At 40.5% G+C, this 27,898-nt stretch overlaps 1 protein-coding gene across 2 annotated transcripts; it reads right to left on the bottom strand.

Moving 5' to 3' along the window:
* Window positions 1-27,888, bottom strand: SENP5 (SUMO specific peptidase 5). 2 transcript variants are annotated; one of them, XM_067536546.1, is made up of 10 exons: window positions 27,685-27,888; window positions 16,932-18,517; window positions 10,624-10,729; window positions 10,316-10,463; window positions 9,654-9,701; window positions 7,946-8,023; window positions 4,774-4,911; window positions 2,723-2,806; window positions 949-999; window positions 1-854 (listed from the first exon to the last, which is right to left on the bottom strand). In XM_067536546.1, the coding sequence occupies exons 2-10, from the start codon at window positions 18,484-18,486 to the stop codon at window positions 744-746; spliced, it is 2,319 nt and encodes a 772-aa protein (XP_067392647.1). In that variant the 5' UTR covers window positions 18,487-18,517; window positions 27,685-27,888; the 3' UTR covers window positions 1-743. The 2 variants fall into 2 exon arrangements, with proteins under 2 accessions (XP_067392647.1, XP_067392646.1); XM_067536545.1 differs by having other exon boundaries at window positions 1-872.
* Window positions 27,889-27,898: the final 10 nt, after the last annotated feature.

Consider the following 27,898-nt stretch of genomic DNA (forward strand, 5'->3'; position numbering starts at 1 on the left):
TGAATATCTCCATAGGTTTTATTATACAGTCAAGTGCTGAAGTCTCATTTGTGCAAAGGCTGCTTTTCAACCACAGGGAACAGGGTGATAACGACAGCTAGATAAATGTTAACAGAGAACAATATTTTTATTAGTGACTTCAACTCTATTAAAGGGGGTCTCCACAAATAAAGTCTATAGGCAGATTTATCCAGTCCGCCTCACAAAAAAAAAAAAAAAAAAAAAAGTGGGAAATCAGTACTACACAGCCACAATAAGAAAAATGGAATAATTTGAGATTTCAAAAAAGGTTCTAGCTGCTCTTTTTATGGCATTGAATTTTTTGATACATTCAAAGCATTATTGCATCAGAAAACGGATCATGCATCTTTATGTTTTCAGACAAATTTTTAACCTGTATTCTGTCATTTCTAGCTACATTTCAAAGGTGCACCAAATCTACAGTTTTATACCTTTTTTTAGTCGCATGCTTTGCCTATATGCATGCTTACATAATAAATATTAAATACAGGAAAGAACATAAAAGAGGAAACCAAAATGACATTAGGAATATTTTGTGGCAGTTCTGTTAAGTTCTGCCAGTGAAAGAGCAGAAAAAGTTGAGGTAACAGTGGCCACACCACTCAGCTGAGAGTCATTTGAAATTAACGGAAGTTTTCAGAAATTCAAGTACACAAATACCAGCTGGAAATCTTCAGAAATGCCAGAGAAATAGCTCGATTTTTTTATTTATTTATTTATGGTTAGTCTATTAGCTGGCGTTCACAAAGCTCCTTGTAAATCCTTTTTCTTACTCGTGGCATATCTTCCTGGGAGAACTGAAAAGGCTGGTCTAAGGCGAGGCACTTGCAGTACTGAAGAAAATGAAAAAGCTTAATTGAAACAGGGAAATTTACAAGATAAATCCAAAGAAAAAAGCCACATAACATTCTAAAATTACACTCTTACCTGGAGCACAAAAACCCCACAGTCACTGTCGTTTTTCTGTTGTGGAATGCACTGAGGGAGGAAAAAGCAGCAAGAAGTTAATTGACTTATATCTGTAGCCCTCCTTCAGTATTCACTCAAAAAGTTCTACTTAAAATCCAAAATGAGATTTTGCAAGGAGATTAGGTGAGCTCTTTTTATTGAAAACTGGTCATTCTGCTGCAATTATTTATTTTAGGCCCAGTCATGCGAGGTGAAGCAAACTCAGCACCTTGTTAGGATCATGCCTAGTATTAATACTTTATGACAGACAATAAATTACAGCTCTCCCTCCTATACCCGGGTTCTAATGACCAATTCAGGATAGCTTCTTCTCAACTACTTTCAATAAATATTTTAACATTACTACCTACTTTACAACACAGGATAGACTTGAAGACATCAGCACACTCACACAAGCCTAGATAAATGTTTCCCTAGGCGTCTGTACTATAAGAAGGTGGATTCCCATCCCCCCCCACGGATCTTGAAAGAAGCCTGGGCAATTTGTGGGTGGGCCAGGATAATGCAAGTCTTCTGTTAGTGGGCCTGCACACTGAATAGTTGCTGGCCCAGAATGATGCCGGTAGAAGAAGTGTGATTTCCCCCCAAATGACAGCCTTTAATTTCCTGGCTTTGCAAGTTTTTTTTTTTTTTTTTAAATATACTTGCAACTCTCTAGCTCTCAGACAGTATTTCCTTTAAATCCACAGCATTGCAAGAGGAAAATTATCCTTTCCTAGATCCAAAATCATCCATCTCACATAGGACTACACCGAAATAAGGGGGAGACATTAGCATCAGGGAGCCTCTCAGCATTGCACTGGAACCTAAAAATACCTCGTATGAGTGGGGAGCTGTTGGGAGATTGTCTAGTGTTCGATGACCTGTTTTATATCCTCAGAGCCATTATGGGACAGACATGCAAGCCACAAATTCCCTCGTTCGCACTTCACATAAGTTGTTCCCTTTTATCACTGCCAGACGTAGTATATTTGTCAGTGAATGTAGTGCTGGTGAAAGGTGCCAAAGTGACAGCAGTGGAGACCAAAGCACTCTGTCTATCCACAGCATATATATACAAAGACCTCTGACTATCCTCTGACAAAGTAGGGGTATGTCTATACTGACGGCAGCAAAGTCGCAACCGTCAGATCAATCTTTCTGGATCAAATGAGTGGTCAGTGTACACCCGCTCAGTCGATCAGAAAGTCGACGCTGGGAAACCACCCCTGCAAGTGCTTCAATGCTGTGTCGACGGGAACACTGTTCCCATCGGCGCAGTGCAGTGAAGACAGTGCACAGAAGGGAAGCACAGCAGTCGACGTTGTAAGGTAAGTGTAGACCAGGGCTAGTACTTGTTTTCCACCTCATGCTGTCCCCTGCTAATGTGCTTCAGCCTTTGTCTGGAGCAGTCACCTCTAAAGAGAGAAAGAAGCTGGCCTCTACTGCAAATTCAGTCCTTTACCCCTCTGTCAATATGAATTCTGGATTGTGGTGGCTTCCCAACATGAATAACTTCTCCACCAGGGTCTGGGCCAAGACCACCAACTCAATTAATAGGTGACAGAGGCCTGGCAGGATCTGAACCAGCAACAAAGAGCCCATTAGTAAGCCCAATTTGTCACGCTTCTATCGTTTAAAAATAAATATTTACTGCTTCCCCAATTACGTGAATTTAAAAATGACGGTAGCAAACCCAAAAGACTATGCTTGTAGAAGATTCACACTGCAGTGTAGAGGGGCTAGCATTTACCTTTGTAACAGCAGTCTGCCATCCCTGAAGAAACTCAGGATGATTCTTTTCTCTTGCTTCGGTCAGTAAATACTTTCGTATGTTCTTAAAAAGAAAATCATGGCCTTACCATTATACACAAATTAAAGCCAAGGAGAAAGGCATACAGGTAAATTTAACAAGGGAAAGTTTGGCCCTAGGGCTTAACTCAGCTATAGGGGTTAAGGAGAGATCTAATGGGCTTCAATGGGCATAGCACCCTCTTACATCACGGCTGGATTTGGCCCCCCAGTCTGCGCAGGGATGCAGTGAAAGCCCCACCACACTTGGGGCATTTAAAAGTAGATTGGGCGAAGCACTAGAAAACCAACTCTAGAGAAGAATCGTGCACTGGCAGGGAGATGCACCAGATGGCCTAACCCTGTCCAGTTCTAATGTATTTGACTGGATAAGTTTGCAGGTCCCCTACTCAAAATTTGATGGCATTTCTCTCTTTGAATGTCAGGTGATAACTTTTGACCTTTGCATCCAATCAACTCCAAAGTTTCAGGGCATGTTCTCAGCACCAATACATAAGCAGCACATTGATTTTGGGGAAAATTTGAAATGGAAGACACAGGGAGCCCCCAACATCTGGTTAGCAGAACCACAGCTTCAACCACCTCTAACTCAAAGAGCTGGCTGTTGGCAGAAATTAATATAGTCCAGCATAACAGCCACCCTCATTTTAGCATGTCCCAATTAAGCTTAAAATGTTGACACCCTTAAAGAAAATGGAGAATAAAAATGGGGGGAAATAAGGGGTCATATGGAATCCCTGGCAGAGGAGAATGGGGAACACTGGCATGGTGGAGGTTGCAGAAAGAAATAGAGGGGGATTGGGAGGGTGGCACATAGGGAGTTTGTGAATGATGGGAAGGGAGGCATGCAAGGAGCCCCGGTACCTACAATGAGACATGGCCTACAGAAGCAACAAAGTGTGCAACTCCCATGTTTTATAAACATGAGGATACGTTTACACTACAGCTGCAGTTGTGCTGCTGTAGTGTAGACGCTTCCTAGATTGATGGAAAGGGGTTTTTCCATTAAATGTAGTTAATCCACCTCTCTGAGAGGTGGTAGCAATATCAATGGGACCTAGCTGTGCCTACAGTAGAGGTTAGGTTGACCTAACTACATTGCACAAGGAGCTAAATTTTCCATAGCCCTGAGTGATGTAGCTAGGTCAATCTAATTTTTAGGGGGTAGACAAGGCCTCAGCTTTATCTTTGGCAGTTGCAGATGGGAAACGCCCGTTAATTCTGAGGTCCTGTCTATGAGCATTCCGTATAGTGATTGCTATTCTGCCTGAAGAGAGAAGATGACAACTACACACACTTAAAAGCTGCAGCCTGATGGACTGGCAAATTAGGTCAGCTTTGCAAAACTGCCTCTAAAATGGGTCAGTCCAGAGTCCAGACCAAACTACTTGCCTACATTTTATCATCATGACGGATAATATTTCAATTGACCAGACATTTTTGGTTAAGAAAAAATGCTGATACCTGCACTCCTCAAAAAAACAAAAAAAAAACAAAACAAAAAAACAACCCACTAGCAAAACAATCTTTGGTTCACAAGATATGGAAACTGCTATCTTATTCCTCTTTGAACAATGGGTTTCTCTTACTGTCCTAGGCTTTAAGCATTTGTTTTCGTGGGAGCGCTAAAGAGGAAGAGAACACACAACAGAAACGTTTGCTAAACACAGATTGGTCACATGCATATGGCAATGGAAGATCTGCACTTTATTCCCAGGTCTGGTACAGAGTCACTGTGTGGCCTCGAACAAGGTCTGTGCCTCAGCTTCCACATCTGTCAAAGAAGTTAAAAATTCTCTTCCACCTTTGTAAAGCACTTTGAGATGAAGACGACAATAAGTGCCGAGTATTTATTATATTTCTTATTACATGCACGAAGATTACAATAAAACACGATGCCCCCAAAACCTCGATTTATTTTTGAGGCTGAAGATGTAATTCTTAAAGCAAGGATTCAAGCACTTTAAATGTAACTAGAATAATTCTTCTTACCTCTACACAAAATTTAAAATGAATGCCTTGCGAATCGTAAAATGAAATAATTCGGTTAGGGATGTTCACAGTAATGAGGGACCAATGGACTTCCAGGTGAATAGGAATTAACAAGAGGGTTTTTTTGAACAAGTCCACCTAACAAACAAAACAATATGTATTACCAAACAGGGTCATAGACCATGTGCAAGTTAAATAAGTTCCCACAACACTATTTACTTTCACAGAACATCTTTGCCCTCTCCTAACCCTGAAAGTTCTCTTTTCTAACCCCCCCCCCCCCAACCCTCCAAGAGCTCTTCACATGGGCATTTCAATCACACATTTGTGCCTGGTACTAGTTGCTTCACACTGTTGCAGTACAAAAAGTGACTAAACACTGTGGCCTCCACATTTCATTTTCATCTGCAATTACAACAAAGCATGCTCAATTTACATGTTCGAATAGATGGTGGATTGTAACACAACCTGCAACGAAATTTCTGCAGTGAGAACTTAGCTGATTAGCACTGACTCTGCACTGCTGATAGTGGTAAAAATGGGTCAGAAGATGAAGCAGTCAGAACTCAAAGAAACCACAGAAAAACAGCCGGCATAGGCATTTTTCTAACCCTTATTCACTGTAACATGGCACTTTGTTCTTGCCCAGTTAATGCAGCTCTGACAGTAAAGAGGCAGAGATGTTTTCCACAGAAAAGATAGTCTTTCTAAGTCTGTGCAGCACCTAGCACATTCTGTATGCTTCTATAAAGTCCAATAAGCAATCTAAAACAGAACGTGACTTTTCATTCCAAAGTCAATGAAAGATGAGGCTACCATACAATCTGTACAGTGCCTAGCACGCTGGGGTCCTGGGCCATGACTACAGCTCCTCAGTGCTGCAGTAATACAAAAATACAAACAATAGATCTAATCCACAACTGAAGAATCAGAAGGCATATGGAACGACAACAACGAAGTTTTGGGTAAGGGATGACAGCATCTTATTTTTTGAGGACAAACAGTTCTGTCAGGAAGATTTTGACGTGGTTAGGTTATTTAATTCCTAGTGCTGAAAACTGCAATGGAAAGCAAAAATGGTTTTCCAGATCCCAATGCACTAGATTTTGGTTTATATGAAGAACTATTACACACAAAGGAACATTAGGAAGGCAGATTTAACAACTCATCCTGCATCATTAATATGGCATCGGCAATTATTGGATTATGGTACTTAACCCAGCAGAAGAGGTACTGCGGTCACAGACATGCAAACAAGGGAGAAGGACTAATAGCACCTTAAAAATCATGGGGAATGGACAGGATCTAAACAACATGGCAAACTTTAGAACACTCCCATTTTCGTAAGAATAGATCAGGATTTATTCTTTTGGAAGCAAGGCACTGGAACTGCTTTGGTCTTCAACTGCATTGTCCCCCTCAATCTTCTATTTTTGCCCCGCAAAAGCAAATATGATATTACCAGAATCTTGTAGCGTACACCAGAAATGCAGAAGAAACAGGATAATAGATTAAATAGACTGGTCTAATCATGTAGGGCAATTCCTATGTCTTTTTAAAAGCACTAAGCAATTTGTATAAAGCATAGTGTCTGTGCTATAAAACTATTTACTGGGAGAGGGGCAGATTACATCTGTAGTAAGGAAATGAAGTGTCCATATGAGCATAAGTGAGTAACACACATGGTGCAAACAAGAGGTCAGACACATATTTGGACATGTTCAGCACCCAGCACCTCACACTGATAATGTATTTTAATTTGGAAATGCTACTACAGTGTCTCATGTCCTTCTGTAAACCAGCCTGCACATCCCATGATGCACCAGTCTCCCCTCTTGTAATCTAGAGAGGAAGACCAACCCACAAAGAGGAGCTGGGACATTAAGCAACCAAACTACAACCCCCCATGAGGCATTGCAGCAATGTATTCAGATTGAAATATTTGGAATTTTGGGCGACAATTTGAAATTTTTTGCAGAAAGCAGTCACTTTTCCTGAAAAATGTTTAGTCAAAAACCCAATTTTCAATGCTAAATGCCTGTCTGGCCGTCTGCCTTTATATCTGTACTTGAAGTGTAAGATCTATTAGTATCATCATTGGAAGAGATGGTGCATTTATATAACAATATTTTGGGACAGCACATTGCTTTTATAAAAAAGGGAAATGAAGTTTCCCTGCCGTGGAATGCTGCAGAAGGAAGCAAAGATCTACTTTGGAAGGGACACAGAACAGTTTAGGCCCTGATTTTAGGGATTTTTCTAACAAATATTTTTACAATATTACTTACACAAAATACAGTCTTGTCCCCCTTTGAACACTCCCCTACAACAATGTGAACATAATGAATAGCGCTCTAGTACACGGGAAGCAGAAAGTGACCAGTCCGTTTCACTTACCAAGCTTTTGCAAAATGCATGAAGCACACTGCTCACGGTGGTGAAAAAGTAAATTAGAATTTAAGAAGTCCAGTTTTAATAAGCACTAGTAAAAGATTTGGATTTTGATCATCTAAACAGTATCCCTTTAAAGGCTACTGGTATAAGCTGTTTAAAAAATAGAAGTCACATTTACCAGATAGGAGGTAAATAGAAACTTGATAACCTTTCAATTCATTTATCAAAGTACACTATAATTCCTATTTGAAGGTGGGTGAGCCTAACATTTTTGCTTAATGCCTGTGTTAAAATATAGCTTTAATGTACACAGCATCTCTAAAAATGAGTTCTGTGGTTTCTTGTTTGTCATCTCTAAATTTCCATATCAAATGTGCAAGTGTTTACAAATAGATTTTTTTCCTTTCAGAGGACAGCCCTGCACAAACCAACTTGATTTCTAGAACCCAGGCTGAATTCTTTCCTTCTCATACATCACCACCAGCAAGAAGGGGTTATGCAGACCAAACTGAGCTGTTAGCTCCAAACGATAACCTGACTGAAGAAAACAATTCTGTTGATGATGCTGCAGGAGGAATAGAATGCAGCTCTTTCCCGCAGGCTTGTTGGCCCAGCAGTGCTCAGTGGTAATAAGCAGTAAAAAACTTACTTTGGTCACTTGGTACTTAAGTAATTTCAAGTTTGTGTTTCTCCCCTGCTCACAAGAAAATGTTTAAGTATTTGCATCCAGTAGTCTATTCTATATAAATGGTAAGCAATAGGCAGAATTAAATGGTACCTTTTTAGTCCATCGTTTTACTCCATTATATCCTTTGGTTACCAGCTGTCTATGAAAAAAGCTGTTAAAAAAATGAACCTAGAAAGACAAATGAAAACTAGAAATGAGTGTTAAAAGTGTGCATAAATTCTTTCAGTAATGCCTAACAACTTCAACAAAATTAAACATCTAATTAGCTAATAAATAAGAACTGAATGAAAAAGTGTAAAAGCAAAACAGCAAAAGGAACAAGCAACTCTATAGATGTTTTAGCCTTTTAGCCTTAAATACTGTTCTAGGGAATTAGTGAGTTTATCTTCATTCTAAAGATCATATGATGTGAAGCACTGTTTACTTTTTGAACTTTGACATCCCTATGTCTCGGATTTGTAGCTGCAATATTTTGTTTAGGGAGGAGAGGCTAAAAGACGAGTTACAGATATTATTCTCCCACATTCCAGGGATTAAAATCACTGGAGGATGGGGGAAATCATACTTTCCCATCCTCCCTACATAACTTGCTGGAAACTCCTTCCATTCTCTGCTCTGTAACTCAAAACCAAATAATTTGATTGTCAAAAGTTATAAAGTTGAAGACGCAAAAAACACAGACATCAGTATTCAACCCTCTAGCCCGTTCCAGTCCTCACAAACATGCTTCTGGATTACAGAATACTTTTTTATCTGCTGTGCCACATCTTTTGCAAGTAACTACAACCTACTGTTGTGGCAAAAAAGGCTATAGATTTTTACAGTTAAAATAATTCTTTAGCATTTGGTTAACACTTGTGTTAATCTGTTACTTTAACTGTAGAGGCTAATACAAAAAGCAAAGCTATAAGTCACATTTTATGCAATTTCACAACATCTGTATTTAATAATCTTGCTAGTATTGAGGTGGTAAAAGGCTCAAATTATTGCTTGAAAAAAGCTGGATAGTTCAGCATTTGAAAATGCTGGATAAAACCCATTAGTTATGCCAACAGAGACTTCTAACTGCATTCTACAAAGTACTAGCACAAGATCTCCCATGAGCATTTAAATTATGCACTATAAAAAAATGGGCACAGACAAACTGAGATACAATCTCCAATACCACAGCTCTGGTTCATGCTCTGAAAGCAGAGAGAATACTAATGAGGAATCACTACCACCACCAATAAAAGAAGCAATGTTCTACATTCTGAGCGAGAACATTAAAGGGTTGCTATACTCCATGTAGCCAGCCAATCTAAAAATGGCATTGGGTGGTTTCTTTGTGGTCTCAATGATTCCATATTCAATTTGTTCAGCTTACAAGTAAATAGATGGTTCTTCTAACTGTCAGTGCTACAAACAAATTCAATCCAGAATCTGAAAGTCAAGATGGGTTTCTTCTGCCCTGAGCATCAACACCAACAATAAGACACTGCAGCTGGAATGCAGTTAAGAATTCTGATGATGATACATAAGCCAGACGACAATCCAGCTCACTTCCTTAACTGTGTTAGCTCTCCAAGCCTAAGAGGAGTAACAATTTGTAGCAGTAAAGTGAACAAGACACTCACTAAAGGCAGCAGATCTAGTGAGTACACAGGGGCTATTTTTACACTGTCACTTTGAATCACCATAAGGGCACTTTAATCTGCATTAGACCTCCCTCCCATTTGTCACATGTATCTATGGTTTTACTTCATCTTTCCCTTCTTGCCCTATAATGGAAACTTTTTCACAAAACAAAAATGCTCACCTTGTCAGGGACTGCATCCATTATGAGTTCACCATACATGTTAATAATCTGCAAGAATTTGTAAAAATTACCATTTGTATAGAACATTTTCCCCCATAACATTGTATTACTGAAAGTAAATCCAAGATTGAGAGTGCATCTAAAAAGCACACAGCACTTTTTTAGCAAGAAGTTGACTAATTAGAGTAACATTCTGTTATACTCTGATGAAGGTCAAAAGCTCTGGAACCTATGAGCAGGCTGCCAGAACAGACAGTATATAAACGGATGCTTAAAGATTGAATTAAAACAACGTTTCACATTGAGGCAATTTAAGTCTACTGAGGCACATCTGTAACACTGCTACTTTCTTCAGTTTTTTGGCTATGGGCCTTGCATTGTTGTTATTTTCTCCTCTTCTAGCTAAGTTGGAGGAAAAACTATCTTTTCGCACCTGCAACCACTATCTTCTCAGAGAGGAAATACAGTGTAATTGCATGAGGACAGATCTGGGAGCCAGAAACTCAAGTTCTACATTCCTGGGTCTGCCAATGAAAAGTCGCTCTCTGCCTTAGTTTCCCCATGAAAATAACAATGATCTATCTCACACAGGTGGCTGACAGGATTAACTAATATTTTTAAACAATTTGAAGAGGCCAACATCAGCACCAAGCATCCCTCACCTGATCATTAAGCCAGTTTTGCCCATCCAGTGTAGCCAAATCATCCATATCTAGCATGTGCTTATTATAGAAGACTCGGAAATTGCAAGTGGAAGATTTTGGATGCCTTGCTCGATACTTCATGATTTCCCTGCTGACAAAAGGTTTTCTGAAACAGAATTGAAAAGGTAGAGACATGGATAAAGATATTCCAGTTCATACCAAATGCAGCTGTGTTCCAGCAGGTGTCAGTTTCAATCTGGAATGCAAATTAGTGATTGGAATAACTTTTTTCTTTACAAACACTAGAATATATTACAGCTACAAACCTGTGGGAGAAATCTTCATTAAAGACTTCCTTTAATCTTCCCATGACATCTTTTTCACAGAGTGGAACTAAACTGCCATATTTCTTCATCACTTCATCTAGGAATCCTTTGAATATATCAGATAAATGAAAAGGCAAACATGTAAAAAGTGAGTTCTCTAGCCCAACACAACTAGACATTATAAATATTTAATAGCAGTGTCCCACCCACTTGGTGGCAAGTTGCTGCATCCAGTTAATATACCAGAGTTAAAAAGCCCAGGGAGGCACCATTAAAAAGAGGGGTGAAGTGACCCTCAGAACTGAAAGATCACTTAAAAGTCATCATCTATATAAAAATGTTCAACATTTTAGGTACAATTCTCATTTACACAGAATTTATACCCAGGTAATCCCACTGGAGTTACTCCCAATTTATACTAGTGTAAGCAAGGAAAAAAAAAAAAATCAGGACCTTTGCCTATTTCAATTAACATTTTAAATATTTTTTATTCAAAACACTGTAAATTCAGAGTGCCATCAGTTCCTGCAAGAATTAAAGCAGTCATTAAAACTAAGGCTATTTCTACACTAGCACTTTTGTCAGTATAACATATTGCTTAGGGATGTGAAAAAAAACGTCTCCCTCCCCCCCATGATGTAAGTTACATTGACACAAGTGCCAGTGTGGATAGTGCTCCAACGGCGGGAGAGTGTCTCCTGCCAACATAGCTACCGCTGCTCATTGCGGGTGGTATGTCATGTCAAAGGGCAAGATCTCTCCCTGTCGGCATATAGCAGTTACACCAGAGATCTCACAGCGGTGCAGCTGCAGCGGTACAGCTGTGCTGCTGTAAGCTCTCTAGTGTAAACATGGCCTAAGTTTCTAACCCTTAGCTTACAAAAATAGCACTGCATTGACTCTGTGTGTGGGAGGCTGTCTGCAGACAGCTTCTGTGCCTCCGCTGCTCATTGTTTTCTCTAACTGCAGTAGAGTAAAAGCAGATCAGAATCTGGTCAATTTTTACTAACTATTCAGCAGTGAAACTGCCAAGAATCAAGTCAATTTCACACTGATGTTGCTTGGGAAACCTCTAAGCAGCAGTGCCAACAGCAAGTGGAGATATTCACTGGAAAGGACCAAAAGATTGAGGCTAGAGGGAAAGTCTAGCAAACTGATGTTTTCTGGCTACTGAGAGAAATAGAAGTAAAATGGTGGAGACATCATCCCATTCCAGCATCAAGAACCAGTGAATGTAGGAGCAGGGGAAAAAAAAAAAAGACTGGAGTAACAGACCACCAACCAGTGCTGCTGGTTCAGGAGGGAGACACCAAATTCTCCAGCTAACAGAGGGCTTTCTAGAATGGAAGGAAAAGCTTCCTAACATATTGGAATCATGCTAACCAGAAGCTTATAAGAAAGATGGAACTCCAGAAAAGGGCCCAGAGACACCACCCCTGGAGGAATTCCAGCATCCTTCCCTTTCTTAGGAGATAGCCATCTGCTCCCTCCCCTCGCTTTTCACCTGGACTCTGTCCCAGTACAATAGGTCCCTCTCTATTTTGCATTGGCCTTTTGACTAGTCCTCCAATCATTGAGGTCTGATCAAGTTTCCAAGTAGCATGGCAGGAAAAGGAGAGACTGATGGGATAAGTTTTAGGAAAACTATGGTATTTTGAGAGCTTCTGGGGACAAATAGAAGGAGAGAGAGAAAAATATAGGAGAAAAGACTGAGAACACAATGAAAGGAAAGATATATAAGGACACAGAGGGAGGGAGAAAGGAAGAGAGGAAAACAGACCGAAAATAATGTAGGAAGATGCACCATAATCTATTACAGGGAAAAAGTGGAGTGAAACCAAAAAAGGAAAGAAAGAAGAAATGTGAGCTACGCTAAAAAAAGTATTAAAGTTCATTATGGACAGTTCTTAATTGTAACTTTGTCAAACACTAACAGCACAGCTTGTATTCCTTTAAGTTGTAAAGGGCTGTGGTAACAAAGGCGTTTTTCACCCTGGCTAGCAGGTGAGACTGTGTTCTTACACCCTATGCTATATGTACACATCTATGCTACAAGGGAGGAAGGATGTTCTTGCACTTCAGAGACAGGACTGAGGAGTCCTAAGTTCTGTTCCTGGCTCTGGGGGATTTCTGATTTCACTTATAATGGTGTAAAGCCAGGGTAACTCAAGGAGGAAAACAATCCCAAATTCAAATCTTGCATGAGATCGGAATCAGGTCTTTTTTGTGAGTCTGGCCAAGTTACCACCTCTCTGGGCTAGCTTCATCTGTAAACAGAGATACTACCACACTGGGGGTGGGGGTGAAGGCAAGACAATGAAATTCTTTAATGCTTGAAAAGAACTTTGAGGACCTGACAGACAGACAGCACTACTTACACACCAAACATTATTTGATACAATACTTTGGCACAAAAGGGCAATTTCTGATCAATCTAAAATCCTGAAGAGAGATTAAAAGAACAAATAAAACGACAAAAATCAAAGAGGTTGAGAATTAAGACACTAACCCCATCCCTATCTTCCCTCAGTCTGACCTAGCATCACACTGATCTTAAGTTTTCATGCAATACCCCAGGCTCAAAGAAAATAAATTTACTCTTATTACACCTTCCATCTGAGGCTCTAAGGTTTCTACAAATATTGTTAGTCTAGCTAGGAATGATTGGCTGACTGGGTCTTTTTCATTGTCACACATATATCAACTCCAACAGTACACAGCTAAGACCTCTATTGGAAAGCAAAAGCCCCTTCGCCCATTAAATGGATCATGGAAGAAAGTGATGGAGGAGGAGACAACATAAGAGACCTAAGAGGCAGTCTGATGGACTCTATCAAAATACTATCTCTGCAACCATTTGTGGTCCTTGAAGGTGCTTTTAACTCACTGAATATACAAACTCAGTTGGGATCCATTCTGTATTCCAAATTTGTGTTTTGCCATTGACTTCAAGAGGAGCAGGATTTGGCCCCCCACTTATTAACAACAACGTATGTTCAAAGTGGATACTGGGTCATAAAACTGCTTTTGAAAGCACAGCTGGGTTTCTTGGGAAGGGAAAGAGTCCAAAAAGCCCAGGAACTCTTAAGAGAAGACAGACAAAAGTAGAAAGTGAAAGTCTATTTTCCTCTATGAGATTTCATATAATGCCAAACCAAAAAGTGCTTAAAACTTTAAGAAAATTAAAGATGAATGACCCACAGAATTAGTACAAAACCCTGCCAAGGTGTAAATTAAGAGTGCACTTTTTTGTTGGAAGAAGGCACTCACTTCTATCTTTGTGCCTCACAACATACCTGAATAATACACCAATAGCCTCCTAATTCACATCCAACTGTTGCTTACTGCTGTAATGAATTAAAGCTTCAAAATATCCCTGAGACACACAATTACACCTATTTTTTCCTAAAGCAGAAACTGAGGCCCAGTTTTTAAGTGACATGCCCACGGCCATTTAAGCAGTGTCAAAGTGAGCGAGCACAAACCAGATAACATGATTTTGCCTGTGCTTTAGCCACAAAGCCTCCTCCCCCTTCTATAATACCAAGGGTGGAATTTAGTTGAGCCCTATTTAGATACGTTGGCCATGTCTACACTACAGAGACCATAGTGGCATAGCTATAGTGATGCAGCTTTGCCAATATAACCCCAGAGTGTAGATACAGCCTACAGCAATGAAAAGGGTTTTTCCGTGGCTATAGATCATCACTTCTACAAGCAGCAGTAGCTAGGTCAACAGAAGCATTCTTCTATCAACCTAGCTGTGTCTACAACAGAGACAAGGTCAGTATAGCTACGACACTCTGGGGTATGGATTTTTCACATTCCTGAGCACTGTAGCTATGTCGACCTAAATTTTAAGCGTAGACCAGGCCTTAATTTTGTTTCCGAGAGAACTGAAATGCTATTAGCCAGCTGACACCCATGTTCATGGTTCTGAATTTTTCTGCAACATCTAATGACATCACCAGTTCTTTGATGCAACTGCATCCCCTTAGATGTCTGAGACTAGGGCCTGATCTACATATAAAATTTAGATTGATCTAGCTACATCACTCAGGGGTGAGAAAAAATTCACTCCCCTAAGCACCATAGTTAAGCAGACCTAATATCCAGTGTATATGCAGCTAGGTCAACAGAAGAATTCTTCTATTGTTCTATCTACCACCGCTTGGGGAGGAAGATTTACCAGAGAGACAGGAAAAACCCCTTCTGCTGACGTAGGAAGCATCTACACTACGGCTCTGTGGCCGTGCTGCCATAGCACTGATAGTGTAGACCTAGGCTATGTCTACACTAGAAACTTCCTTAAGCTATTTAGCAATGTAATTTAAGGGTGTGATTTTTTAGGACATTTCTCTACTGGTAAAAGCCCTAGTCTTGAGACAGTTATATCAGCATAACAGCACCTTTTCTGGCCAGTAAAAAATACATCTCCCCTAGAAGGTTGCCAGTCTAGCAACAGAGGCAAACCTTTTCTAGTGTAGACCAGGTCTGAGTAGTCAAAAAACAGAATCCTGAACTCAGGCGGAGTAGGAAGTTATTCCCACCATTTTGATTTAGTATGTAAAGGCTTGTCTACACATGGAGTTGCTCCTTATTAATTCCACACATGGACAAACTTATTCTGGAATAAGACTGCCTTGTCCCTGTTTAGCTTAACAAACATAAATCAGAAAACTCCACGTGTACACATGCACTAATCATGGAGTCTCTGAAACTAACACACTTAACTGTTTGCTAATTTGCTAACTGTTAACAGTTTAAGTATTAGTGCATTGCTGACTGCCTTTATGTTTTCTAAGGATGCTGATAAAATTCAATAAGTGATTCAGTCGTCCCCATGAACCACAGATTTAATTTTTTAATGATACAGAGGCCTGTCTGGCCAAAAATGTTATCCTTTGTACAAGTGTGATATTTTCAGTTCTTGCCCCCAACACTAGGACTACCACCACTTTAGAATGGTAGAAAAATTCCTTTAATTAAACCCTATTGAGACACAGTGAGTTGCTCATAGACAGTGAACACTCATGCACTGTTTCTATACTTTCAATTCACTGTGGAAAGCAAGCCGGAGGGAAATGAGGAACAGACTGTCTTGCACGTATGGGTGTTCAATACTGGACCATATTTTGCATCCAGCCCATCACTCTGACCATATTCTGGAGGATCAACCATAAAAAGCCATAAAAAGCCTCCCAACAGTTTGTCCAGGCAGGGAAAGTAGAGAATTGGGGCAAAATCGGAGTCTAACAGAAATCCTTTAACACTAGCGGACACATTGACTCCTTTTCAAAGGGAACATACAACAGGCCGTATAATCCACACAAATAGGCTGTTCTAATAAAAGCTAATAGACCCACAATTATAGGTGTGTTGCTGGACTTTGTACCAGTATCTTAATGGTAAAATACAGAAGGGAGTGCTAACTCGTACTACGTTGTTATATGTATCCTGAGAGCAAATATTTTATATATACACAACACAGTTTGAACACAAATATTTGTACCATGCTCCACATTAAAAGGAATTCCATCAGGCAGCATCAACTCATCATTTAGGTTTGGAAAAAAGCATTTACAAACCTAGTATAAATATAAGTGTTCCCAAGTTTCAATTACAGCCAATTTTGTTTGGATTCAGACTTTTCCCCATCATTTATAACCTCAATATTCAAACATTTAGGGTACGAAAACCCAAAAGTGGAATTGACTGGTTTAATCTCATGTTTAAAGCTAAATGAAGTGCAGAGATTACACAAGCAATAAAACTGGAGAAAAGCAAAATCAGACTATTAGAAGTATAATTTTTCAAAATCTAAGTTGTCAGTAATAAATGAGATTACCTAATTTTTTAAAACACCCTGCCATGTCCCTTTATAACCCCAAGATAGAAAACATTTTCTAAATTTAAAATGCTGATCAATATTTTTCACAAACAGACAAATTCGACTGTATTTTCTAACACAACAGAGAGCTGTACCATTCAACAATATTTGAAAAATAAAAACCTAACATCTATTAAGCCGTACACACATACTTCAGAAGGTACCATTCTAAAGCTAGTGTAAGCAAGTCTGCCCAGTGAGAAAAGCACTGCCTCGTTTCCCTTACAACCCTCCTCATCACAGCCTCCCATCTCAGTGAGAGTATTAAGCTACGCCTTTTTGCAATTCATGGTGTGCAACCATTTTAATAAAGGAATTGAAGTGGTAAGAAAACTTCAAATATTCCTGACTTCATATGCTATGCCCAGTTATTCTCAAGGACGGGTAGGAGCCTTATAAACATGTGTAAAGAGTATACCACAAAGCCAGGTTGCTAACTGCTCATCGGCCACATGAGAAACTTTCTGACTGTTCCTTCTGCCTCCCTTTCGAGTTCCTGATTTTAGTCCTGTGCTTTCTGGCTCCTCTAGGGGGCTTTTACAGTAAGGGTGATCTAGTAACTTTGCACTAAAAATGTCCAGATTTATGGAGCCTTCTACTTCCATCTGGCAAGAGCAGTCTTCTTTTTGTGCCAGCTCCACCAAAAAAGGTCCATTTGCAAGGCTATTGTTCGTATTTGAATCCCCTTTGCAGGATTCTAACAATATCATTTCATCAACACACATAACCCGATTAGATTCTGCATCTTCTTGACCAGAAATTGCAATTTCTCTCTCTGTTACTGAGAAGAACAGATCATTATGGCAACTGTCCATTGCAGGAGCCTTGTTTGTTTCCGTCCCATGCAGGGTCTCTGTACCCAAAAGAGGTGTTTTGTGCAGCTCTGATTGGCAGATTTTACCACTGCCATCTGTGGAGGCAGACTCTTCAGAATGAAACTCATTGCATTGTAATACATCCTGTGTAAGGCAGATATCAGATGCAGGTGTCTTATTCTCCTCAGCTACAGGTCCTGGTGTATTATTGTTCATATCTGATGAGCTGTACAGGTTCCAAAGGGAGTTACTTTTAGATTTCCAGCAGGAAAACCAGTTACAAAAGCCACCTTCAAAATCTCCTCGAAGATTCTCTTGACAGTCCCAGGTAACTTTCTCCACCCAGCTCGGCTTGATTTTACTTGATTTGCAGGTTTTTCCTCTTGCTCTAAGTTTGGGGGATTTTATGATTCTATCCCGAAACCTAATCATAGAAAGTTTCTTATGCATCATAAATACAGGTATCTTTTTTACAGTATACTGGTTAAATTTGGACCTCTTATTAGTAGTCAAGGGACCACAAGTTCCATTCTGCTCCAGCCCTCTGCAACAGCACGTTCTTTTACAATTGTTTAAAACTACTAAGATTCCATTGCCTTCATCATTATTGCTTTCCTCTCCACTGTGTGAGAAACCATCCTTCTTCACAGGTAAGGTAGCATTGCACAGCCCACCACAAAAGGCACTGTGGTCTTTGCCATGGATACAGCCAAGAAGAGCGTCTGCTTGTAATCCAGTGACTTTATTCAAGAGATCTTTACCCTGAAATGATTCATTGTCCAACTTCTCTATTGCCTGTGCACATGGGCTTCCAGTTTTGCCATTGGAAAAGGGCTTTATTGCCCTTCGGGATGCTTTTGTAGAAAAGGTGTTGTGTTCAGCAGTTGGTTTTTGATGGTTTTTTGCATTTAGAAGCTCTTCAGGAACCCATTCACTCTGGAGTCTGAGAGCCTTCCTTCTGCACTGGAGACAGCTGTACAATTTGCTCCAGTGTAGGCTCACAACTGACCGAGCACTTTGTCTTTTTCTCTTAGCTAGGAAAAAATGCTTCTTTTGGAAGCAGTATTTTCTGAGCCCCCAAAATCCAGTGGTCCATCTTCTAGAAAGAAATAGCAATTGACTTCTTCTCCGATTTAAATTTCTTCTATGTTCTTTCATTTTTCTGCTGCATTATGATCTCGAAGGGCAGCTGTAAGAATAAGGGAAACAATGTTACTTTTCAGATAACTTTGAATTCAAAGCCCTGAAAATACAATTCACATTCCTCACGGAGCATGCCTGTCTAATATTCTGAGAGCCTTCCAAACAATCCCCACACTGTATTAGAAATTCCAGCATAATGGTTGCAACCACTTTCTCACCAATGTGTTACCTGTCCCCCCTCCCAGTCCTTTTGGGCAACTGCTCCTCTTAGACCACAGACCAGGTAACCCTTCACTCAGATCACTCTCCCCCATATCCTAATCTTGACCCAATTTGAGCTAGTCAATCTCTCAATACCCCCATCTGTAAAACACAAATATTTTACTTCCATCACATGACTTTTTAAACCACACATTTCAGTCTGAAAGTTAGCTGCAAGCATGCATCACTATTAGATTCCATCAGGGTCACAGTGACCCCTGATTATTGCGCAATAAACCTTAAGTATTGTGGAGCCATACTCTGGTGAAGTCAATTAAAACAGAAAGTCTTCCATTTTAAAAGGAACTAAAATGTTCATTGTGCAAGGCAAGGAGTTTTCTTTCTTCACTATAAATGAAGTTTCACTATAGCCAAGTCCACTATAAAATGGTTCCTCTATATTTAAGAGCAATGCTATGAACTGTCTTCACCAAAATTAACCCTTATACTACCAAAGTAGTGCCAGCTCATGAGACTGATGGATCCTTCTAAACAAATCCCTTTCCCTATTGCAGTGGTCTGCATTTCAGATGGGCAAAGATAAAAATAGTTAAAACAGGGAGGATGTGCATTTAGGACCGCACATTACTGTCAAATAATGCGAAAGTTAAGGGCCACATAACAATATCAACTCACCCACATTACATGCTCTCTGCTTAGGCATGATTCTTGGCCTAACTAGTAACTTCAACTACATATGCAGCCTGGAGAAAAACCTTCTGGGAAGCAGAGTCCGCCTCTGACAGATGTGAATAGGCTACATGAAGAAGATTCACATCCCTGTTGCTACGTTTGGCAGTGGTCATTTCTCTGCCAGGCTGAATTAAAAGAATAGCAGATTATTTGAACACGCAACAGAGGAGGGTAGCACCAATGGAAAAAATGGATGATTGCAAAGGTGTCACTGAAAGTCAAGGTTGCATTATGCAAATTGTCTCATGGCCTGCCAGGGACACTGCATTATATGTTACAAATGGGGGCAAGGCTTCATTTAACTGCTAAAATTTGTAGGAGATGACCCCAAGCATATTTAAAAGTGATCTGTCATTCACTTATTTTGACTTGTTTTCCCCCGCTTCACCAACTGAAAGATCTGCTTTTCAATAAGGATGATCACAAAATTTGGAGTTTATCCAAAGCTGAATGAGGAGCAACTGTGACACCAAGGGATCTTTCAAAAATTTAAAAACGAGAGAGAGCGTGGTGTCTAAACTGAGCTCAAGCATGGAAACCGTGAGCCTTAAAGGAGAATTTCAGGAAGTTATGAACATGTGGAAATAGATGCCGAGAACAGGAATCCTGACATAACCTTGACTATAGAGTTCACTGCTGAAGAACGTATGAGATGATCAGAAAAAAAACAGGCAGGTTTTATTGCATTTCTATCCTAATGAAAACAGAGGGTAAAGAATGTAAAGATTAATACTACTTTCTCAAAACTACTCCCACTGTAACACGAAAGGTATTCTGTTCACTTGCAGCAGAGCGTTGTGAATCATGCAGAAACAGACTGGCACATATATGGGTAAAAAACTACACAGATCACCAGCACAACTGTGAGCAAGTAGTCTAGTATTTTTGTCACCTAATTAGTATGGCAGTCACCACTGTTCTCCTAAATGAGACAAAACAGCAACTCCTAGAAGGACTATTTCCTGACATTTGCTCTCCTGGCTTTCACATTTCCTCTCTTTAGGCTAGGTCCTCCGTTAGGGTATGTTTTCCCTGCAGTTAGCCTAGGTGATCAGCACCCAAGTTAGCATAGCCCAGCATCCTTACTGCAAAGCGCTACCCATGTTACTGTGTCCACACTGGTGCTAGGCACTAAGACTTCTGGAGGGATATCCCCTGGCTCTTTGTGCTGCACCACTCTTTGAATTATTTTGCAATGCAATGCAGATAATGTTTGTGTGCGCTGAATTGCATCTCTGTTCAAGTGTGCAGAAGTGCAGTAGAAATGTAACAGACCACATGAAACATGGGGTTCAAATGCTGAACCCATGTATATAAACTGGAAGGTCACTTCCAATACAAAAGAAAGGAGTAGGTATAGGGAAAGAAAATACAGCCCAGGGGGAATTGCGGGAAGGCACTGGAGGACTATCAGCATCTATGTTGATTTGCCTGCATCCCACGTAGGTGGGTTACCACCCCAGATTAAAATGGAACCCAGGCTCAAGCCTATACCTCCTGACTAGGCCAGGCCACTTGCCCATGTTCAAGCAGACAAAACTCAATTTAAAAAAAAAAAAAAAAGGTAAGACTTTTTTATTTAAATATTTTCTTTTTTAAAATAAATGTATTTAAAATTAAACTTGAATTATGACAACCAATATAAAGGCCTAAACTTATACTTAAAATAATTTAAATTAAATTTGAAAAATATTCGAGCATTACAAGTTTGCTGCTGAAGTTCAAAAGAAAGACCACTACTCTGGCAGAAGTCACTGGCTAAAGTCTTATCTACACTAGCACTTATGTCGCTTGGGGGGGGAGGGGGTGTTTTTTCACATCCCAAGTGACAAAATTTGTGCTAACATAAGTGCTAGTGTAGACAAGGCCTAAGCACCTGGAACCAGAGTTTGCTGGCATGCAAGACCCACCTTTAACAGTAGTAGACTCTTCTGCAAGTATGGAGAGAATATTTTCTTCAATTATTCAATTAGTTCAATTCAGTGATTAGTCCATTCAAAGTTAAGAAACCAAGTGGGAGCTGAAAAAGCAGGAGGGCGTTTTCCCTCTTCCAAACTCCAAATAAAAACAAGGTGTGGGGATGAGACCTACCAGTTTTGAAATCTTGAAGGACATGGTGATCAGAAACAACTAGGTTAATTTGCTAATTACAGTTAATATTGCCTGTTTAATAAGTTTTAAATGCAAAATATGTTTTTGGTAAACTTTATTTGAATAAAAACCATTTTAAAATGCTGTATTTGTGCATTTAATTGAATTCCAATTTCATCCCAAATGCAGCTCGATATAAATCACAACAAAATTAATCCAGTAAATAAATGTGTCATTCACCATTTTCTATCATACCCAAAAAAGAAAAAAATTGGAATATGAATAAATGTATGTTTATATTTATGTAAGCAATTATATAGCTTGAACGTATCCTCCTGCTTTAACAAAAAATGAAAAGTTTAGCGTAAAAGGCTATGTAGTTAGTTGAAAATCAAAATGTTTTCATGGTTACCAACTAATGATAATCAAGCTGTTTTGGGGAAAGGTAACTAAAGAGCACAAATGCAAGACAAGATTAAAACTGCTAATTTAAAATCAATCCACCCGCTCAGGTTTGCAGCACCACCAAACCCAGGCCACAGGATTGTGTGCGTGGATGACAGCAGCATTAGGGTATTGGCGAATTGAAATGAAGACAAACCCTCATTGGAGTCTGAGACTTCAGAGAGCCTTTCTGGAAAACTACAACAGGAGCTGACTGGGCCTTTCAAGTAGCAGTAGCAGCAGCACTCCTGAACCTTCTCAGGCAACAAAAATAGAAGTAGGAAGCTGCACGATAGTGATTCTACACAAAGCCTTGCAACAACTTCCTTAACTTCACTCTGGCTCAATGGCTCCTAACTCACTGCCCTCTTTGTCCTACTAGTTGCCTTTAACTGCCATAGAACTCTCCAGAACCTTCCTTCAGATCCCTAACATCACTTACTGGCAGTTTCAGGTACCACCATGAGCACAGAACAGAGCCAGCTTCTTGCACTCTTAGCCATAAAAGTGTCATTCTAAAAAACTTTGTTGAACATACCTTCCAATGTTTTTTTAAGAACAGCTCTAATGCACAATCCCATTTGGAGTTATTGGTTCACTTCAAACCTTGCTATTTTGTAACACTAGTTCTTCTACACACTGATGCAGCTTCACCAGTGGAAACAGCAGCATGGCAGCTGCATGCATTTTAGACATAGTTGTCTAGGCCTGCTGGGCTCTGGGCTGCTGCTGGTTTTTTAACATCCAGCAGCAGGCCTAGACAACTGTGGCTAAAATGCTCGCAGCTGCCATGTCTTCTCCACACTAGCCAAAATTAGTGGTAGCAACAGAAGGAAATTTCTAGGGAAAAGGTCCTAGTGAAAATAAGACATAATACAAAAAAGGCACATGAGGCTAACTTGATTTGTTCTGAGAGCAGAAGTCCCACTGTAGACTATCATTACAAAGCTATAATGAAATTTGCAATATCGTTGCACAATTGTGTTTGAGTGAAGTATCACACTAGTCCCAATGTTCTTAAAAGCTGGACAAAAGGGACATCAATGTAACATACTCCTGTCCAAAAAAGTTGACTTACTATTGTTATAATACTTCATATTACTACAAAGATTAAAGAATTTCCCTACATTTCAGTGCATGCATTAGACAGTTTCTTCTGTTTGTGTATCTTTCACTCAATGGGGAGAGGAAAACATTTTCTGAAAATAAAGTCCATCCCCCCGAGTGTAGATTTCAAGTTGGTGCCCCTTTAAGACAAAGCCTTCCAGGGGAGTGGTTGAACATTATTTTAACTGTCTGAAAACTTTCCTCTTTTCACCCTTATTAGTAAAACTGAAAGCTGCAAACCAATATTCCATATAAAAACTTTTAATTGAAAAATACTACAAAATAGAGGGAGTAGAGGTTTTCAACATTTAATTTTTTCAGTGCTGCAGGAGCCATCTCTGGTTTTGCTTGCTCTCTCTTAACTTAAAAAAATATTTAGGGGTAATAGCTAAAAAATGCACTAATGATAGCAGAGAAATTGCACTGTGCAATATATTTCTCAGTACAGTTGTACATGTGCCTTAAAGTAAGAGTGCTCACACCACTTTGCCACTACAAATAATGTTGATTTCATGTAACTGTTTTAATGTAACATGATTAAGAATTTGAGCTTAAAATCAAAGAAACTTCAGAGATACAGAATACAGAAGACACTACATCCTTAAATCCAATGCAACACAGGACATGCACTGTCTAAGTCAGCTCACTCATTGCCAGAAGGTCATGATTTCTTAGCTGCAGTTAAGTAGGCACAGCGGGATGATGACAGCACCCGGTCTGCCTCATCATTAAGAATACTCATGCTCTTTTGGGATGTTAAATGCTACTGTATTTTATTTACATAGATGAAAACATTCCCTTTATTTGCCAAATACTGATTTGTGTAAATGTGAGATAGCTTACAAATTACATATGGAGCACTGGAACATGTGGACTCTTGTTTTAAGTTAGCTTCAAGTACAAACTTGACATTCAAAATTGTATCTTGGGAGCAATTCAACATTAACTAATTTTGAAACCAAGGTATTTGAAGTATACAAGTTTATTTTGCAGAGGCACCATGCACCCTATGAACTCAAAGAAGTTTAATTTTATGTAATATGGGTATGAATTAGTCCTCATACAATAAACTTGTTCTGGCTACCATTTTAAAATTAAATGTAAAAACTGCCAGACTACTTAGGTCCAATTTTGCCTCAGTTGTGCCTAACTAGCACTTCCATCAGTAACATTAAAGAGTTATATTCAAGTCCAGAATTTGGCCCTTAGTGTTATAAAAGGAGTTTCTGCACATATGCAACAACTGTTAACCTCCAAAAGATCCTTTTCCTTTGTTAGTGAACATAGTGCACACACATGCCACCCATTATATTTTAGTAAACACATGACATTCTCTGTTAATGGAATGTATGTAATTGATTTTGCTCTAACAACTTACAAGGCTGTAGCTATGTCACTGTCCCCAGTGAAATGAAGTACTGGAAAACATACAGCACATTTGAATCCTTAAGTTCTACCTTTTCTTAAATATTCTTCCTTTTACTGTTCAGTTACAAGCTTGTGACACCATAAAGATTATGTTCATTTCTGAAAATTTTCCAAGAGTCCAGAATTTAACAAAACTACACAATGATGTTAGAAAATTTTCACACCTACTTTAATATGAACAGAAGACTATCCAATGAAAAGTTTTGAAAAAACACCTGAATGATTAAAATATGGAAATGGAAAAATTTACTTCACACACACACACACACACTCACACACTCACACAAAATGGGTGATAATCATATATCACTGATGTTTAGATCACATGGGATTAATCTAAACAAACAAACAGAATTACAAGTTTACAGTACTGGATACAGCATCTCTTCACGTCCTGTTCTCAACTGTTGTGCAGTGTTTCTGTGTACCATTGAACAATTGCTGAGTTTCACCAAGTAGTGAGGCAGCCACCCAGTGATAAAGAAACCCCTAGAGAACATGCTTTGGGATGAAAAACATTATGTGTGTGTAAGATATTACACGCAGTGACTGACAAAGTCCTATGGTATCAAGACATATATATCAACATTAAAAAAATAAGTTTAAGAAAATGATTCTCAATAAAGGGATGTTATCAGGCATGTATACCCCAAATATTAGGTCTTGTACAAATAAGGACTTTGGTAGAAACATTTTAATGCCATTTTAAAATGTTTAGATTTGCAACTTTTTGTTTGATTTTATAATCACATACAACTCACACTCTGCCAACACCATCCCAGTTACTAGATCAAAGCAGGAATGTGCAACTAACAAAACTATTGTGAAATTTGTCTATTTTCATTGTCCAAGCAGAGTGAGGAGCAGAAGAGCTGAAGTCTACATGCACTTATCATGGATTAAGGACCTCCCCCGATGTTTTCTACAGAATACAAGCTTTCATCAAAAAATGAAGAGCCTATTTTCAGAGCTGTTAAGCATCTATAAGCTTCCATTGATATCAAGTGAAGTTGCCTGTGCTTAGCATCTCTTGAGGAAATTTTCCTAACTGTCTTCTGTAACATGCAGAGAATGAAAGAGTAGCTCCAAAAGGCAGGAACTCCCCCACTCATCTCAATGGTATTAACTCTGAAGACAGCTGAAAAATTAAATGCCATCAAAACCAATTGGGTGAGCTGGAAGCTTCAACTACAACTATGTGATTGTAAGTTCCAATCATGTGAAGATGCTTGGTTGGAACAGGTGTCCATGTATCCAATTTGTGTTTTTATTCCTCTTCAATATGGGACTCTGTCTAGCCTCCCTCTGCCTTGCAACTCAGGTCCCCAGTGACGGTGCTGAGCACCAGTGCCTTGTACCAGCTGTCAGTCTCTTAACTATACCATGCAGTGGCATAACTCCATAGGGTAGAAGGGCTCTTTCCATTGCGGTAGGAACACCACCTCCCCAGGCAATAGAAGCTAGGTCAAAGGAAGCTTTCTTCCATTGACCTAGCCATGTCTACCCTGGGGGTTAGGTCGGCATAGCTACGGTGCTCAGGGATACGGATTTTTTCAAACTCCTGAACACTATGTTGATCTAAAAGTGTAGATAGGCTTTAGTAACTGGTGGCCTGCGGCAGCAGAACCTTTAGTTTTTTTAGAGAGAAGCAATGCTGGAAATCTCTTCAAGAGAGGACTGGAAGGCAGGGAAAGGGGTTTGACCAAAGGATGGTTGAGCACTTCCTACAATGAAAAATTATTCTAAAAAGTCTTCCTCTGCTTCTGAAGCTACCAAATCATTCCAAGCCTTAGAACAATTTCCAGCCACCAAAATTCTTATTTATTTCTGCAGATCTAAAAATCCTCACACTCCAAGAAAGAACTCACCTGACCCTATGCTATCCTAGACTTTACTTGGCCTCATGTCTCAGACAGATATGTACTCAGAGAGACCAGACCCCTCTCACTGCTGCAGCTCCAATCAATTTTTAGCACACCTGGCTTGAAGAAAGCTAGTGTGGGTATGTCTCCTCAAGCTGGGAATTACATACCGAGCTCAAATTATGCACATTTTCTTAGTGAATGAGAGATTGGAACAGGTAGTAGGATTTTGCTGTCAGCTGCAGACTATTATACTTCTGTAGTTAAGTTTGCTGGGTTATTCTGATTGGTCCAAGAGAAGCTGTTCACTTTGACACCTTACATTTGAGTAACTCCTTGCATTTTACACTGTTATCTGAGAGCAAAGACAGGAATAAGCCAAAATAGAGATGCAAACTAAACAAAATATCTTGATCCAGGCAAGGCTTCTGGATCCCCAATGAAATCACACTGCTTTTTGGGAAGTCTATATACCAATGTCTCTGAAATTCCCCAGCATGACCCCGACAAACAAAGCAAAAAGCAAATACCATAAATAGTTAGAAATTGTTAAAGTTCTTTCGGTTTGAATCATTTAAATTACTAGTAACCTGATCATCATATAGACCACGTACATTTTAAATGTGAATTCTAACCGATGGAGATCCCTTTAACCCAGTACTCGGACTCATCAGATTTCCCTTGGAAATTGGGGGAAATGGTTTGGGCAAATCTCCTCCCCACCGCCTGAATGGATGTCAGAGAACGTGTGGTCCAAGGAAACCAGGACACAGGGAGTCACCCGCTGCGTCCTCCAACCACCCAGACCACTCTCTGGGGGACTGGCAAGGAGCAAGCTCTGTCCCCTGTACTGCGGGGGGGGGGGGGGGGGGGACGTGAACTCGGGGCTGGGGCCCCTCCATCAACCCTCTCCCCCTGCCCCACCGGGAGAGCGGGGCCCAGGAGGGCAGGGGACAGACCCCAGGAAGCACCTGTTGGAGAACGGGAGAGGGACCATCCAAGCCCCCTCCGCCCCCGAGGCTGGCACTGAACTCCCCTGCCCTGCCCGCTCCTCCACCACACACCACAACCAGGGCCTCGGCTTCCTTCTCGTGCTGCCCCCCCACCCCCACCCGCTTCCCTGTCCCCGGTGCCCAGCCTCCCACCCCAAATGGGGGCAGCCCAGACCCACCCAGCCCCGGGCCCCCAGCACGCGGCCCCCTTCCCCCCTCAGCCGCCCCACACGCCGGGCCACCCCCCCCCCCCCCCCCGGCTCCCCTTCCGCTCCTCCAACTCCAGCCCCCCCACCGGCCCCCCCAGTGAGCGAGAGCCGAGCCCCGGCCCGTACCTCTGTCCTCCGGGGTCGTCCAGCGCATCCCGGCCGCCGCAAAGCGCCCCCGGCCCCGGCTCCGCCTCCCCCTGCCTTGGCTGGCGCAGCGCCTCCCGCCGGCACTGAGCAACGCCTGCCTCGCGTGGGCAAGGGCCAGTCGCTCCGCACTGCGCCGGCGCACACTGACGACCTCGCTCTCCCGCGACAGGCCGCGAAGGGCGGGAGGGAAGGC

Source organism: Emydura macquarii, unplaced genomic scaffold, assembly GCF_026122565.2.
Source record: "Emydura macquarii macquarii isolate MOO-44397 ecotype Brisbane River unplaced genomic scaffold, CSIRO-AGI_Emac_v2 contig_3603, whole genome shotgun sequence".
Taxonomy (NCBI): Eukaryota; Metazoa; Chordata; order Testudines; family Chelidae; genus Emydura; species Emydura macquarii.